This window comes from Solea solea, chromosome 14 (genome assembly GCF_958295425.1).
Source record: "Solea solea chromosome 14, fSolSol10.1, whole genome shotgun sequence".
Classification (NCBI taxonomy): Eukaryota; Metazoa; Chordata; class Actinopteri; order Pleuronectiformes; family Soleidae; genus Solea; species Solea solea.
The window spans coordinates 11,014,706-11,029,882 of NC_081147.1; the positions used below are offsets into that span (position 1 = coordinate 11,014,706).

Sequence of the window (15,177 nt, forward strand, 5' to 3'; positions counted from 1 at the left end):
AATGTTTTCTAGATTGTGCAGAATACAGAGAAAGTCTTCTGTTATTGAGGTTGGAAGGTTTAGGAAATTGGTTGTACTTGATCGTGTGGTTCCAGTTAGTCACAGGGTTAATCAGAGGCAGTCATCAGATTAGTATAACTGTTTGTTTGTTGTTTTCTTGGGAGAACTGATGACGTTTCCTTCTCATCTGAGACGACGTACACTTGCACTGCAGTACCCGGGTATACAAACCTGCACCAACACTGCAGGCGGTGACCGTGGGCTGTAGACACACACAGCTGTCGTTGATGCAGTCATAGTCTGTGCACTCACAAAACCACTACAGGTGTGTCTGACACACAAGGTTAATTATAAAAACTGTATATCATCAGATTCAGTAAACACATCTGTAGATAAACCTAATTGATCAATTTTTAGACGATAAATATTTTAAATAAAGTGAGGAAGCAGGTTGCATGGAATTAGATTTGTGTCAATATTTTCAAACAAATAAAATACAATATTTTTGAATGATTAAATCGATATTTTATTTGTGTATTCTGATTTTGTGGTTCATTTTTGTTTGCTCAATTCATAAAGTGTTGCTTGCTTCGTGAAAAGTGTTGTTTGAAAATATTGACACAAATCTATTTCCATATAAAGGCTGCTGTGTGGAAATAAACACAGTGACACGCTGACAGATCCCATTCTATGTGGGGGGGGTTTTTGTAGAAAAAAAAGGAGCAGGTTCATAAAATTTTACACTTTGTATACATATTTAACAGCTTACAAAATTGGCTTTAAACATGTTTTCCAAAATAGTTCTTATACTCTGAAATAAACAAATTCACAAAAATAGTCTATCTTCCTTATCAACATTAAAAAGTAGTGTACAGCTGTCGTAAAAACAATGAGAACAGAGGAGGAGGCTCACTGTAGAGCAGCAGAGGGCAGAGAATCAAAATGTTGCACATCAACAATGCATGATCGTCCACTGGGCACCGACACATGCAGAAACTCCTCTGAATCAAGTTTTGATTGTGGGAGACAATGGAGTGTTTGTTGTGCTGAGAGGAGGAAGAGATGTTGTGTGTGTGAGTGTGTGTGTGGTTGCAGCTGCATTCACTGAACCCATGTTGTATTGCTTTACGGCAGGTACTGACGGAGGACGCTGATGCTCAGTCACTACACCAGTAAACACATCTGCCATCTGCGTTTTCAGGGATGTGATGAGTCCATTTACAGTCCAACACACTGATGCATAACAAAGACACGTAATACTTCTATATTCTATATCACTTTCAGTTTTACAAAGCTCTGTCTGTGTGACCTCGATACAACTGTGATTTAGAGACAAAATGGGCCCAGTGTGAAAGTGACTTAACCAGAAGGCAGGTGTGTGAGTGTGTGTGTGTGAAGACTCACACACACACACTCACACACACGCCTGTATTTAAGGGTGGGCAACATGGCAGTTGTGGTGTGAGGTGAGAGAAGTTTGACAACCGCTCAACACTTAGCTTTACAGTTTATAAAGGGATCATTGTAGATACAGTAATTATGTATCATCTTTTTCTCCTTGTTGGTTTTGACGTCATGCAAGGCCACTGCTGCATACGACCACAGCTAAACCTGGACGTGGAGTCAGTTTTTAAGGACATTTCCACTGATAGCTGCCTTTGAACCCACTCTCTCAAAGCTTTCTGTCTCGTGTGCCATTGTTTGTACTTAAGTATTATTGTTCTCCTGCTGTTGTTTGTGCATTGTTTGTCATTACTCTTGCTCTCTTCCCTCACGCTGTTATTGTGTGATAGACTGCATGTAGTTTACAAAATGTCCCATGTTATGCTTTTATGCTTTGACTGTGTTTTTTTTTTCTCTCCCTTTTTTGGATATGTGCTGCTGTTCTTGATGCTCTACTGTAAATGTGAATGACTAGTTAAATAAAGGTTCATTCACATCTGGGAACACACATTTGCACCAGGATAATTTGTCAGAAAAGTGACAGTATATCACAATAAACAGTAAACTGCTACTGCAACATAAAAGGACATACTCACAGCCTGAATCCATGTTGCCCACCTTCAATATTAATGAATACAAACATTATCCTATGAGAACAGGATTATCCCAGTGAACATATCAGGTAACACTATCAACATCTGTGCATTATCTATGCAGATATAACACTAAAATCAGAGGGGTAACCGACTGAACAGGTTACTCCTGTCAGCCTTTCAGCAACATTAACTTATTTACTGTATAAAAAAGGTTTTCAGTCTTACACTTTTCAGACCAGCTGAACAAATGTCTGTCTTTGAAGAATATAGGAATCATCCATCCTTTGCTCTGCCATTAACTGAGCAGTCAGCTTATTGTGTGTCTGTTTAACATAGTGATTGTGTGAGTGTGTGTGTGTGCATGTCTTTTGAACAATGTGCTGATACAGACAAAAGCCATATATGGTTTAAGGCATCAGTCAATATGAAGAGGATTATTTTTTAAGTCTCTTTAGTCGTCGGCACTGGATCTACACTGAAGGCCCCTCCTCCAGCTAAACCCCTTATGCTCCACCTCTAACAGGATGTGATGTAAGAGCACGGGGACTGTAGGAGCATCTGCTTTCAGTGCATTCTTCTTTTTTATGCCTCAACTTCCTCAGTTAGTCTTTTTTGAGGCTGCACAATGTGGACATCTCTGTTTCCAGTGGTGATATTCAGCAGGGAATGACACACACTTCAGTCACAAATCAAAGATGCCTTTGTCACTATCTGCCATGATCGTTGGGGAGCTGCAGGGACGTTGCATGTTTCAGCTCCAAGTCAGCAAGGGCCAACTCCAGCTGCTCGATCAGTACCCTCTTCTTGAACCTGGCACAGATGCAAAAGAAATTAGAGGAAGCAGGGACTAAAATAGGTAACAGTAAAAGTAATTATGCTTAAGTCAAGGGAACAAGCTTGCGGAAATAAGTCAGGGGAGATTTATCAAGGTGAACCTGCTTTAAGAAGCAAAAGAGATCATACTGTAAATCTGAGTCAAAGACAGGATGGCTGCAGTACTTTAAAAAAAATCACACACTTCCATTTCCACTTAATCCTATAAGGAAACTCTGGAACCTGGATCTACAACATATTTGATCTGCTCATAGATAATAATATGCCAGACTTTTGTAACTATTGTAATTATCTTGAGTAATTAACAGAAATGCTCCATCTTGCTATGTTGCCACTGTAAAAGTTAATGGGTTCTTTCTTGGGTCATGCATTTCCCACACTGCAACCAAATTTCACAAAATTCAGTTCAATAGTTATTGCATAAAAACATCACAAAACAGACACACGTGACAGAAAAAACCTCCTTGGCAGAAGCTTCTTACCTGATGGCCTCTTTGATAGCGTGTTGGATGAAGTACCTTTGAACGTTAAGTGGCCCTTTCACCTGCTGCAGTAGTGACAGTATGGCCTCATAATCTGAGAGAAAGCACAGACACAGATATGTTTCCAACATATCTAGCATACAAGACTTACTAACACTGCAATGCATAACTGTTAAATATAAACAAGGGTTAGGGAATGTTTAGATCTTGTGTCGCCTGGCAACATTCCTGCGCTGCACACAGGCAGTGATTAGTTTTAAGTCAAGACAGATTAAGGAAACAGCGACACTGTGCTAATAACGATAATATTCCATCATATCCATTCACATGCACGAAACAGGGGCAGAATAATAACATTAACGACAAAAGAAATCACCGATAGTTACACACTGCAGCTTTAAATCTGCAACGTAATACACTGCATCTGCTCACACTCACTTCGCCCAGGCTTGCGGACCTCCTTTATGACCCGCGTCCTCAGCTCGGCTTGGCTTCCATCTAGTGGTGCTATGAAAATGGTCTCAAGCATGGCATCGTCGGCCTCAGAGCCGTCGAGCTGGCTCTGCGGACTGAGCCGTTCACAGTTGTGTTTCTCCTCCTGCGGCTGCTCGTTCAGACAGTCCTCCACTAGTCTCTCCTCCGTCATGTTGACATCCTCTCCCCCGTCCACTGGTCCCATGCTGGCTTGCTCCTCAAGGGTCAGCGAAGCTGGGTTTCCAACTACAGAGTCCATCTCAGTGGGCCAGACTTCCCCAGATTCAGGCTCAAGAACCCCATCACCATTACTGTCAGGGACAGCCACATTGTTTTCATCCACTACTGCAGGGGAAACAACAACAGCAGCAATCAGAGTCAGATTAACGTTGTTAGGAAGTGGCCACCCATTACTGACACAGATTCCTAATGAATTTGATTTGCAGAATCAACAGCCAGAAAAGAGAGGAAAAAGGACACCATCAACATCACCACTGTTCTTTCTTCAACACTGCCATGTTTCACTAAAGTTCTGTGTAATACAGTAATATCTCAGGAACAAGGGCCCGCAACCCTCATGTGGAGGATAAAGCAGTAGACAATGGATGTATATGAACTCAACAAGTGCATCACAAGCAGGACATTGTCCAGTTTTTGTTGTCAAACACACAAAACTGGCAAAAGAACAGTACTACACACTCTTAGGAACATGTGCATCAAAGGTCCAGTGTGTAACTGCATATACTACGCATAAATATGTTTGCAACAGCCTACAAATCGCTTTACAATGATAACAATTCGATTATTACAGAATATGAAATAATATTAGAATGGGGCTTGAATCAGCCATTTTGCACCGACATGTTTCTACAGCAGCCCAAACAGACAAACTAATGTGAGTTCTGCATTTCTGCTTACAACACGTACAACATAGAAAATGTGCTTGTTGCTGAGTTCATCCTTTTTGGTATGTGAAGGCCACCGTAGTTCCTTGATACATGGAGTTGATGTCATGTGGTGGTGACGGCACAGCAATAACAGTGGACTGCTTACTTCCTGTACTTTGCAGGATTTGTGTATAGTCTCACCTTTGTTCACTGGAATGGGTTTGATGAGGTTCTGCTGCCCCTGAACCCCGGCTGGAATCTTTCCCACTGGCACATGGTTGGTGTTTCCTGGTGGAGTCTGTGGCCGCCGCAGCAGCGGGGACATACTTCGCCTTCTCTTCACAGTAGAACCCGAGTTGGAATCACTGGAATTTCCTCTCTTCTTGTTTTGAGGACCTGCGACAAACTCATCAGCCTCATCGATCATCATGCCCTAAAACAAACAAGCCACATATCAGGAGGGATACAAGATGCTGATTAATGAGTGAAAAACATTGTGTATGGTATTATTTTTGGACCAGCCAGCGTTATTGTTACCTTCTTATCCTGTTTGAAAGGATTCCCAAACGTGTGCAGACGTTTTGGTTGGTCTGGGTCAATTTCCCTCAGAGGAGATGGCTTCATTTTTAGGTACTCCTGGTAGTTTCCCATCTGAGCTACTGGAATGCTGTGTAGATAGTCTAACAACCACAGGATGTTTAATAAATTACTGACCTTAATGTTGGTGTTTTGGTTAAGTATCATTAGTGTAGTCATACACACTACAGTGTGTTCTTGAAGACATAATTAAAAATGTACTGTATATATTTTTACACTGTGTTATGATAGCAATGCAAACTGTCAAACTCAAACATATCCCACCTTCATCTTGTCCTCGAATCAGTTTCTGCGACGTCCGTAATATATTAGAGCGCATGCGGGTGAGCTGATCCAGAAGGTTCCGTCTTGGGATGTCATAGGCATTTCGATAAGCTTGAGGTTTTAAATCCTGTGAACATATTAGTATATGAAGTCAGAGGAAAACATTGCAAAACTTCTCCATCGCCATTAAGTGTGTCACCGTTTTCAGTGTCCTAAATCTACCTTGTTGGGCAGAGCAATCTGGAAGCCAGCAAACTCTTTGAAATTGATGTCAACCGGTCGAAGAGGCCCTTCCCCAGTGATTCCCTGCAGCAACTGCTTGAAATCGCGTCGATGGGCCAGTGAGAGAGAACTGGAGTGGTTCTTCACCTTTATGCCAGTTTCTTGTGGAGCCTTTTTCCCCACAGACACTATAAAACGGTCTGATTCAATCTTCGCCTTCATTGCAATAAAAAAAGAAGACAAAAAACACACATTTACTTATGTCAGTAGGAGAAACTGAAAATATGAAGTGTCACTTCTCTAGCCATGACAGAAAAAACATTGTCTTCAGTCAAATCAATTACAACTGATGGAAACACTAAGTGTGTATCACAGCTTGAGCTTTTTTCCATTCTGCCTGGAACAGTCCTTACCTGTTGACTGAGCTTCTTTAAATATGAGATGACACTGTAACTCAGGCCACAGTCCATTGTGTCTGCTATGAGATTAGGTGCGCCCATCATCCTCAATGCCTTTTTTAAGGGCTGTTAGATAATAGCAAGGACAAAAATTAGACCATAATTGCAAGTGCAACAACAAAATAGTATAGTAGTAATAGAGTAGTCAAACATTTAGTAACATAGCTTTAGTTTACCAAGAGGAAGTATGGCGGCATTGTCTTCAGGTACATCTCTAAGGCCTGTCGCCACTTGAGGTTTGGTTTTAGTTTGTGCACTTTAAACAAATCATCTGAGAGAAGAAAAAGAAGAGAAGGGCGTCTGAGGAAAAACAAATATTTCTGTGACAGTGACCAGTCAGCTGTCCATCTGCAGCTCCTGCTGCTGCTGCTGCTGCTGCACTGCTAACACACAACATACAAACAGCCCAGAAAAGGCACTGAAAATATTCATCCTTGTTAATATATCATTATCAAAAAATGTTCTGCATGATATAAATAAAGAAAAATAAAGTGAGACAGTGGCTGCAAACAGACTGGAGCATGAAAGAAGCAACCACAAAAATGGTTCACAAGTTCCACTGCTCAAAAAAAACCTCATCATTCAACAGTTTCACTGGATAAATGCTTTTTTAACATCAACAGCAACAACAATCACCAAACGTTATGCACAGCAAATATTGCAGAAGATGGAAAGCTGTAGATGAAATGAGGTTTGACAAACGGAGGCCTTATGGAACAGTAAACTGCCATACGTCTTACCGAGGAGTGGGAGAAGGACTGGGTAGTTGTAAGGCATGACAAACAGGTTGACACAGGTGAGAGAGGTGCTGGCTTTAAGGTAGCCAAATGGATGTCCCAGGTCATTTTGCTTCGCGCTGCTGTTAACAAACACCTAAAGACAACAAAGGAAAATGCAGCTTGTAGAACTGCCAAACACAAGTGACAGTGGAAACAGGTCGAGCTCAGAGGTGTGTGAACATGTGACCTACCTGCCAGCACATGTGGGGAGATTTCCTTTCTAGAATGAATTGGGTGAGTGGAGAGGGCTCCAGCTCATACTTGTCAAAGGGAAGTTTGTCAATCACCATGGGCTCACAGTCCACACAAGAGAAACGCACCATTGGATGAGCAGAGCGAGGTGGCTGAGAACAGAAGATGGAGATTGTCAGACGTCACTATTCGTGGTAGAGACCCATGTAATAACTGTGGAACAGCAACACATACATGAAGATCTACAGTATATGATTGTCTTTGAGTTGAAAACTTGACAAAAGAAGAATAATGACGTTGTGACAGTTAAATTGATGTATGTATTCAGGCAGCACTGAACAGGTGAGGTTTTTCTAAGAGTCTGTCAGCTCACCAGCGTCGGAGAATTCTGGTCCGGCCAGAAGGACTCTGGTATGGGCCAGTGTCCGACTGGCACTCCTGTCTTTGGGTTCGGCCGCACGTAGATGAGTTTGTGACAACTGTGCCACGGCTGAAGACTGAAGGAGGACACGGGACGACTTGATTCCACTGCAATATCTGTAAAACAAAAGAAGATTATAAATAAAATACAGATAAATGAATGTAACTATAAGGGAAACAACTGTTGAACAAGGTGAGCACCATGTATTTCTTTGTGTCTAAAAAGCACCCATTAAAATCCTACTTTTCAAATAGAAATTAATGACCTTTACAATCAAGCCATTGCCACATATCTCTCAGTATTTCTCAATCTCAAAATAGCAGTGTTTGGTTAACCCAGCAACATTTGCTCTGCACACTGGAAGCGATGACAGATGGAGGCGATAACAGCAACAAAGCACTAGTAAAGAGCAAATGGTTGACATACCTAGACGTACGCCATGTAGAGATACCAGCAGTGTTTCGGTTTTTACTCACAATTCCTCATGGGGCTGACAGATGTTACGCACTGGGACTTAAAGAAACACAATATGCTGTCTGTCCTTTCACAACTTAAATGATGTGCAACTAATCTCAGTGCTTTTCTTTTCATAGCTTTGTTTGTTTTATGCCTCTCTATACGCACTCGGTTCTGCTTTCAATGTGGTGATCCTCTCCTGCTAATACTGCTTATAATGCCCCATGTCTTACCTCCGACTGTATGAAATGTAATGAGATGATGCACTCAGAAAAACTGCAAAAATATACTTGACTTCTTTCAGACGGCCTACGTGGATTTATTCATGTTTGATTCACTGTGCTCAAGAGTTTTTAAAACATTTTGTGTATACCAGGCACGAAAATATGAATGAAGAGTGTCAAAGCGGTTATTTGCAGTCACTTACCTTCCCCAGTGAGAGGCGGATCTGGCCCTGTCTTCTCAAAATTAATCACCACGCCGCTTTGAACTTTTTGGACCAGAGATTCCAGACACTGGTTCAACATCCTCTGTGTCCGTACACAGTATGATCGCCCTGAGAAGAAAAGGAAGCACATGTATAGTGGGATGAATATAACAGAATGATTCAGTGATTGATGACTTAAAGAGTATAGACACACAGAGAAAATGTTCTGGTGCCAAAATAAAGGAAAATGTCAAACCTCCAGTGACTTCACACATCTGGGTGATAGCAGACTCATCCGTGGGGACGCTACCGAGCTGCTCAGTATCTGGTGCTGCTGCTCCTGGCAGCCTCAGCACCAAAGCAAACAGACGCTGGTCCCAACGAAAAGGCTCTTTGGTTAGTTCACTGCCTGACAGAGGGGAGTTCAGAGGCAGGTGCAGCTGGACAACAGACAGGAGAGCAGTTAACATTCCATTAAACCAACTAACTCATTAAACGACAGGAAATACTTAGATAATCATAGATAATAAAACAGCTGACAGTATCAGTGGGTGCAGTACATAGTGGTGCTAACATATTTTTAATGGTCTCACCTCATCTGGCACCCCAGAGCTGTGTGTTAGCTTGTTCCCATCAGTGATAGTGATGATCAAAGATGGCTCGAGGAAGAAGGGGTTACGTCCCTGAGTGGGGAATGATAACAGTCAGTAATTAAATCCCAGTGCGAGCAAACAGTGACCCTATTTCTCTCTCACAAGCACAACTTCCTTTCTCTATGCTCAAGAGAGCTCATGTTTACTCTGGTGTCTCAGAAAACATGCACAGTTAAACACAACATGTGAGGATAAAAAAAAGCAGGATACTATATTGTTAAATCACCACAGTAATAAGCATCACGTTCAAGAGCCACTGGATATTTTGACAGGTATTGCAATTACTGATTTTTTAAAAGCATTACCACAAAACACCGTAACAACATTAAAGGACCAGTGTGTAGGATTTAGTGGCATCTAGGGGTGAAGTTTCTATTCTGAAACCCACTGAATGAATCCCTGTACAAAATAGCAGACTTCATCAAAGAGATGCCCCTCAAATATACACAGCGACCGGTCTTCTAATGAAAGGTTGAGAACCTGGACATGTAAAATACTTCCAACATGTAAACATTTGTAGAGAAAACATACAACAATCAAATATTGACTGATTGATTTGCAGGGCGAAGCTGAAAGAAGAAGCAATTTTCTAATTGTGTTGTTTTAAATTGCAATTTAGCTTTGAAAACAATTAATACATTCCTTTTCCTCCCTAAACCTAAATTAAATGATACATTTCTTGAGAAAATAACCCACAAGTCATATTTCCAAAATCAATACACATCACATGTAGGTCAATCTGACATTGATCAAAATTGAATGTGACAGTGGTGTATAATATGATCAACAGAATGCTTTTTAAAGTGAACTGCTACAGCTGTTAATAATGAAATAAAAACAATCAAGCCAAATAGGAAATCAAGTGTTTTTTTGTTTTAGTTTTGCCAGCTCAGTGTTCACTGAGCTAGTGCTGCAATAAAATAAAATAAACATGCTGAGCCAAAATGAATAGAGCCTCTAAAAATAGGACACAGCAAAAATGCGAGTTTTCATATTAACATGCTTGAAACTGAAACTGAAACAGGTCTATTCAAAACTGGATTACAGAAAACACAGACGCCCAATTCTTTCTAAAAAAAAATCCCATTTTTTTCTGATTCGATTTTTCTCCCACCCCTAAAGCACAGTGTTCTTTTTTTCTTCTACAAATTACACACAGAGGCCCCTCTCATTGTAGTGTAAGGGTCAGCATCATCTAATTCAAGTACACAACAAATGATATAGTAGATTCAGAAAGTGGCTGTTTGTACTGTAAACTATCTCTGTGTTCAAACATGGCTTTGGGGAAAAGAGTGTGAGGAGGGAATGAAAGTGATTGCAGAGCTGAGATGTGGTGGATTAAGCTGCCATTAACTCAGTCCTACAGCGCACTGGTGATGGAACATTCAGAACATTTAAGATAACATTTACCACACATTTTAATCACCTTAGCAGCATGTATCCAATGTTACTGTATGCAATACATAAGTTCATAGGTTTTTTCGACATTTTAAGTAACACAAATCTTTCAAACATACACTATTGTGCAAAAATCTTGGGCCATCATTAGATTTGTTGTTTCAGCAACGCTGTAATGATTCAAATGGAAAACGTCTTGCACATTCTAACGCCATAGGCATACATTTGTACTGAAAGTGATTATATCACAATCACAACAATTAACTCCCACCTGTTAGAAGGGAGCTATCAATCAAGGGTAAAAATAGAATACAGCAATACAAAAAATATTTCTAATAGAAGTACAGGAAAGGTTAGTTAGAAACCTAGTTTTTAAAATAACACCAAAAACCCAGCTTCTACAAGTTTACGTGTTTAGTATTTAGTGTGACCTACGCTTATACTTGAACAATAATTAATGTTAGTGGTAAAACCTACTGTATGTTTGTCCAACTGTTTCATGTCAACAAATATCTGCTGTGAAACAGGTTCACTTAACACATGCTTGAGCATTACGTACACATGTTGTATGAGTTTGAATGACTAATATATTAGACCAACTTGAGTCGCATCATTCCGATCCAAATACCGATGATCGCAGAATTTGACAGACATAAAAACAACAAAGCTCTGGGTGCCCTAAGACCTCTGCACAGCACTGTATATTAAAATATTCTACAAAAATTCTACTATTCTCTCATAGCAACAGGTGAGACTGCTGCCAGAGTAATACATAATAGGATTCCAGGGTCAAATACCTGTCCATAGTTGTCAATGCCTGAGACGAGGCGGTTGAGGTTAAGCAGGTCAAAGGCTGTGCGAAGTGCGTGACCTAGAGTGGTCAGACCAAATGCCTGCAAGTTCTTTAGCTCACACATGAAGGTTGCATGGTTCTCCTTCCAGCCTGCCTGAAATACACATGTCAACAGATGGATGAATACAAAGCACAGCAAATAAACGTCCAGCACAGTGGCAGAGGAGGCGAAAAGCCACAAACCAAAACAGCTCCAGTAACCAGTTACACAGAAAAACAGACAAGGTTTAGTTCAGTGACAAGGACAAACAAGATTGTTGTCAAACATATGCCTGCCACATTTTGGTAAGTGGAATTTAAAGAAATTAAATTCCACTTAATACCACTAAATTAATGATTCTGGGCCATATTCCATAAAACTATTAAATGAGTTACCCACATTTGAGCTGCATCATGCTGTTATTGTAAGTCGCTTAGAATAAAAGTGTCTGCTAAATGACACGTAATAATAATGTCTTCTGTGATGGAGACCTCCTCCCACAGGAGAGGATGTGGGCGTGTATCTGCTCAGACTTTTCTCTAGTGAGGTCAAGTATCTTACTGCTGCAGCTTCATGCTTAATCTAAGGATGAACTGCAAGCTTACCACTTCCTTTACTGGGAGGGGTTGGAGGACTGAATACACAGAATGAGAAAAGATGGAGTGGAAGGTGCAGGGTGTTCAATGAATGACATCAGAAAAAAAATGTGATGCACTCGTACGGACAAACTCTCTGAGCAGCTGAAGCAAAAACTCAAGTAGAAACACACACTCATGGGGGCAGTAGCAAAGACACAAACCAGACAGACTCTTGTGTAGGCAAGCAGAAATGTAAGGCTTAGCTTGCATTCAATAATTCAGTCGACAGAACATTTGTGTTTTCTTCCTGCCTAACCTCTTATCTCTCCCTCTACATCAACATTTTACAGCCTGTGTAAATGTGCAATCAGAGTATCCCCATTCAGTATAACCTTGTCCTTTCATCATAATCCTCAGTTCACAAAGCAGGCAGAGACAACAAAGGAGAAGCCAATGAGGACAAAGAGAGGAAGAGCAGGAGGAAGAGAAGTTAATGACAGAATTTACAACAAGGAAAAAACATTTTTTTATTTAAAAAAAAATAATAATAATTTTGCATTATTTGGCAAAGTTGTTAAGCACATGACAGACGGACGCATGTGTGGTGAATACCAAAAGATCAGTGACTAAATTAGAAAACATTTACATTCTTCAAGAACCACTCATCACCATCTGTTTTACTAATATAATAAAAAATCAGAATACAATGAAAATGACATAGATCTTTTAAGGAAGTGCTGAGACTCGGAGATGCCAGCTGTTCTTTTTCCCTTTTTAATATAAAGGTCAATAAAAAGTCAGATATAGCCTGTGTTTGTTTGTTTTTATTCCTGCACAGATTTTAACATCTGCACTAAGCAAGACTGTACATTTACTAATCAATAATTAACACATTATATAATGTAGATTAAGTTAAAGATATACTGTGTATGAGGCCTCAGAAATAAGAAATAACACTAACAACAGACCGGTTTAATGATCCACATAAATCATAGCAATATGATTATGTGTACACAAGCACACACATACACAAACACAGATACAGATTATATAGATTTAATAATTTCCCATTTTCTTAAGTGGGTGTAAGATAAAAGAATTGCATTCATAATGCAAGGGCATATAACTGTATATTATGTGTTATTATTTCATATTATCATTACATCATCATATACTATTGCAATTCATAGTCTCGGGCTCTTTAAAAGCTGCAGCAGATGTGTAGGTGCAGCAAAGTACTGAACGTGAAATGTCAAGGTTACAAAAAACAAAACAAATAGGAACTATGGGATACACAAGTGATTACAAGTAACTTTTTACTTGCACTGTACCTTCAGACATACGTTATACCTCTGTATATTCAAAACCTCATCACTTTACATTGATGAAATAAAAAAATAAAAAAATATGAAAGGCAAGCAAAGTGATTTCTATGCATAAAGAGTCTTATTCATATGGGGCAAAGGAAAGTACTGGGTATTGTTGTTTGTAGACATTGTTAGGCAAACCAGGACGTTTGTAATTCTGACAAGAGCATCATCCTCTGAGGCAGATCTAAGACTTCAGGTGATCACATGATTTAATTTTATTGGGTAAGATGAGCTCAGAGAGAGAGAGAGATGTGTGTGTATCTGGTCACACAACATGTCAACAGATTAGTAAAGTATCTTGTTGACTTGAAGCCCATGAAAAACAAATATTGCAGTGATTCACATTGTGCCTGGATGTGTGTGTGTGGTATATTTTATTATATTGTATTTCATATTTTGTATAGTATCGTCATGGAAAATAAATATATTATTGATAAATTCTAATTTATTCCAGCAAACTCACATAAATATATGTAAAAAAATCTGGGCGACTAGAGCTTATCAACTTTCAGACCTGATTGACCAATAGTAACACGGGGATGTCATTGGGGGCGGAGTATAAAATGATTGACAGGTTCTTTGACCAATCGTGACGCCGTATGGTCGAAAAAAGGGCGACGACATTGGTGATAATAAATCTCTCCGCCTCCATCTCAACGCCCGAGACTTTTCTCAACACAAAAGCAAAATGTCCGCTGGATGTTCGGAGGTCGTACATCTCCGGGTCTGCGGGTATTTGGAGCAAAAAGATACCGTTTTTCCGCCACGGAGAAGCCGCCCAACACTGACTACACACCAGAAGGATAATAAAATCTCCCTGACAGAGAAAAACGTTCGTTCCTGTCAAATGTAAAAATGGTATCATTTGCTAATTACCTTCACTCCGTATGGTGGATCATCGAATGTAACTAGCATGTACCTGTCGCCTCTACTAGCCGGGTCTCGGGCACGCAGCTGTCAAAAAAAGAAAACCAAAACAACATATATTAATTTCGACCGACCGTGCTCAAGGAGCCCTATGCACGCCAAGGGTGCATATTTCTCTTAATAAGTCGGGGTAAAATCATTCTTTACCTTCATAAAGACCTCAACCGCGCCTTTAGCAACGTCCAGATACGTCGTACCCAAATAAGTGCGCTGATTCATAGAGGCGGACGTGTCTAACAGGAAAAGTAAAATAGGCATTTTAGATGTAAAGCCGCGGTGGTATGCTTTACTAAAATAACCGTTATCCACATATGACCTATAGTGCGGCCAAACAGCTCACACATGTGTGTGTATATTTGTTATAATAAGCCCCCCCCCCTCCAGAAGAGGGCCGTTGCCTCTGCCCTCTCTCCGTCTGCCTATCTAGAGCTCTGCCCGGACTCGCGCTCTTCAACTTCTGCTCCTAACACCGAATACCGCCCCTCTGCCTCAGCTGCAACGCCATTGGCTGAAAATCATTAGTGTTTCCCCCCCCCCCCCCCCTCATTTAAATGAATATATAATGAGGTCGCGGTGGCTCGCGCATGCTGTGTGTACGTCTACTCCGCCAACCCTGCACACTTGTGATGATAGTGATGACTTCTGCAGGTATTATAGGAAGTCTTTTGCTGGTGTTGTTAATGGAGACACCGATATTGCTTTAAGACGAAGACGGGGAGCCACAGAGAGCAGCTTGTCACAGGTTTGTGATTGCGGTTCTGTATGTGCATAATCAGCTTCATGATGTTGCATTACTGCCATCGTCCTGACTTAGAAAACTCCTGCACCCCCACATTCACACCGTGTGAGGTACTTTATACTGACAGAGGGTATGGTGGAGCAAGTT

The 15,177-nt window shown here is 40.5% G+C and overlaps 1 protein-coding gene across 2 annotated transcripts; it reads right to left on the reverse strand.

The window, feature by feature from the left end:
- Positions 1-731: 731 nt before the first annotated feature.
- Positions 732-14,760, reverse strand: ints6l (integrator complex subunit 6 like). Of its 2 annotated transcripts, none has more exons than XM_058650516.1 (18): positions 14,439-14,760; positions 14,241-14,318; positions 11,381-11,530; positions 9,126-9,215; positions 8,789-8,972; positions 8,533-8,661; positions 7,602-7,765; positions 7,228-7,380; positions 6,998-7,130; positions 6,434-6,528; positions 6,213-6,323; positions 5,800-6,015; positions 5,578-5,704; positions 5,254-5,396; positions 4,918-5,149; positions 3,794-4,171; positions 3,356-3,449; positions 732-2,849 (listed from the first exon to the last, which is right to left on the reverse strand). In XM_058650516.1, exons 1-18 carry the CDS (start codon positions 14,547-14,549, stop codon positions 2,747-2,749), a joined length of 2,691 nt encoding a protein of 896 aa, XP_058506499.1. In that variant the 5' UTR covers positions 14,550-14,760; the 3' UTR covers positions 732-2,746. The 2 variants fall into 2 exon arrangements, with proteins under 2 accessions (XP_058506499.1, XP_058506498.1); XM_058650515.1 differs by having other exon boundaries at positions 3,794-4,174; positions 14,439-14,758.
- Between the last annotated feature and the right edge of the window lie 417 nt (positions 14,761-15,177).

Excerpts from the sequence above, each read along its gene's own strand:
- ints6l (XM_058650515.1), bottom strand. The coding sequence starts at position 14,549 with ATGCCTATTTTACTTTTCCTGTTAGACACGTCCGCCTCTATGAATCAG. Across the intron at positions 8,973-9,125 it reads GCTCTGGGGTGCCAGATGAG|CTGCACCTGCCTCTGAACTC; the intron begins GTGAGACCATTA and ends TCTGTTGTCCAG. Across the intron at positions 6,016-6,212 it reads TAAAGAAGCTCAGTCAACAG|GCGAAGATTGAATCAGACCG; the intron begins GTAAGGACTGTT and ends ATTGCAATGAAG.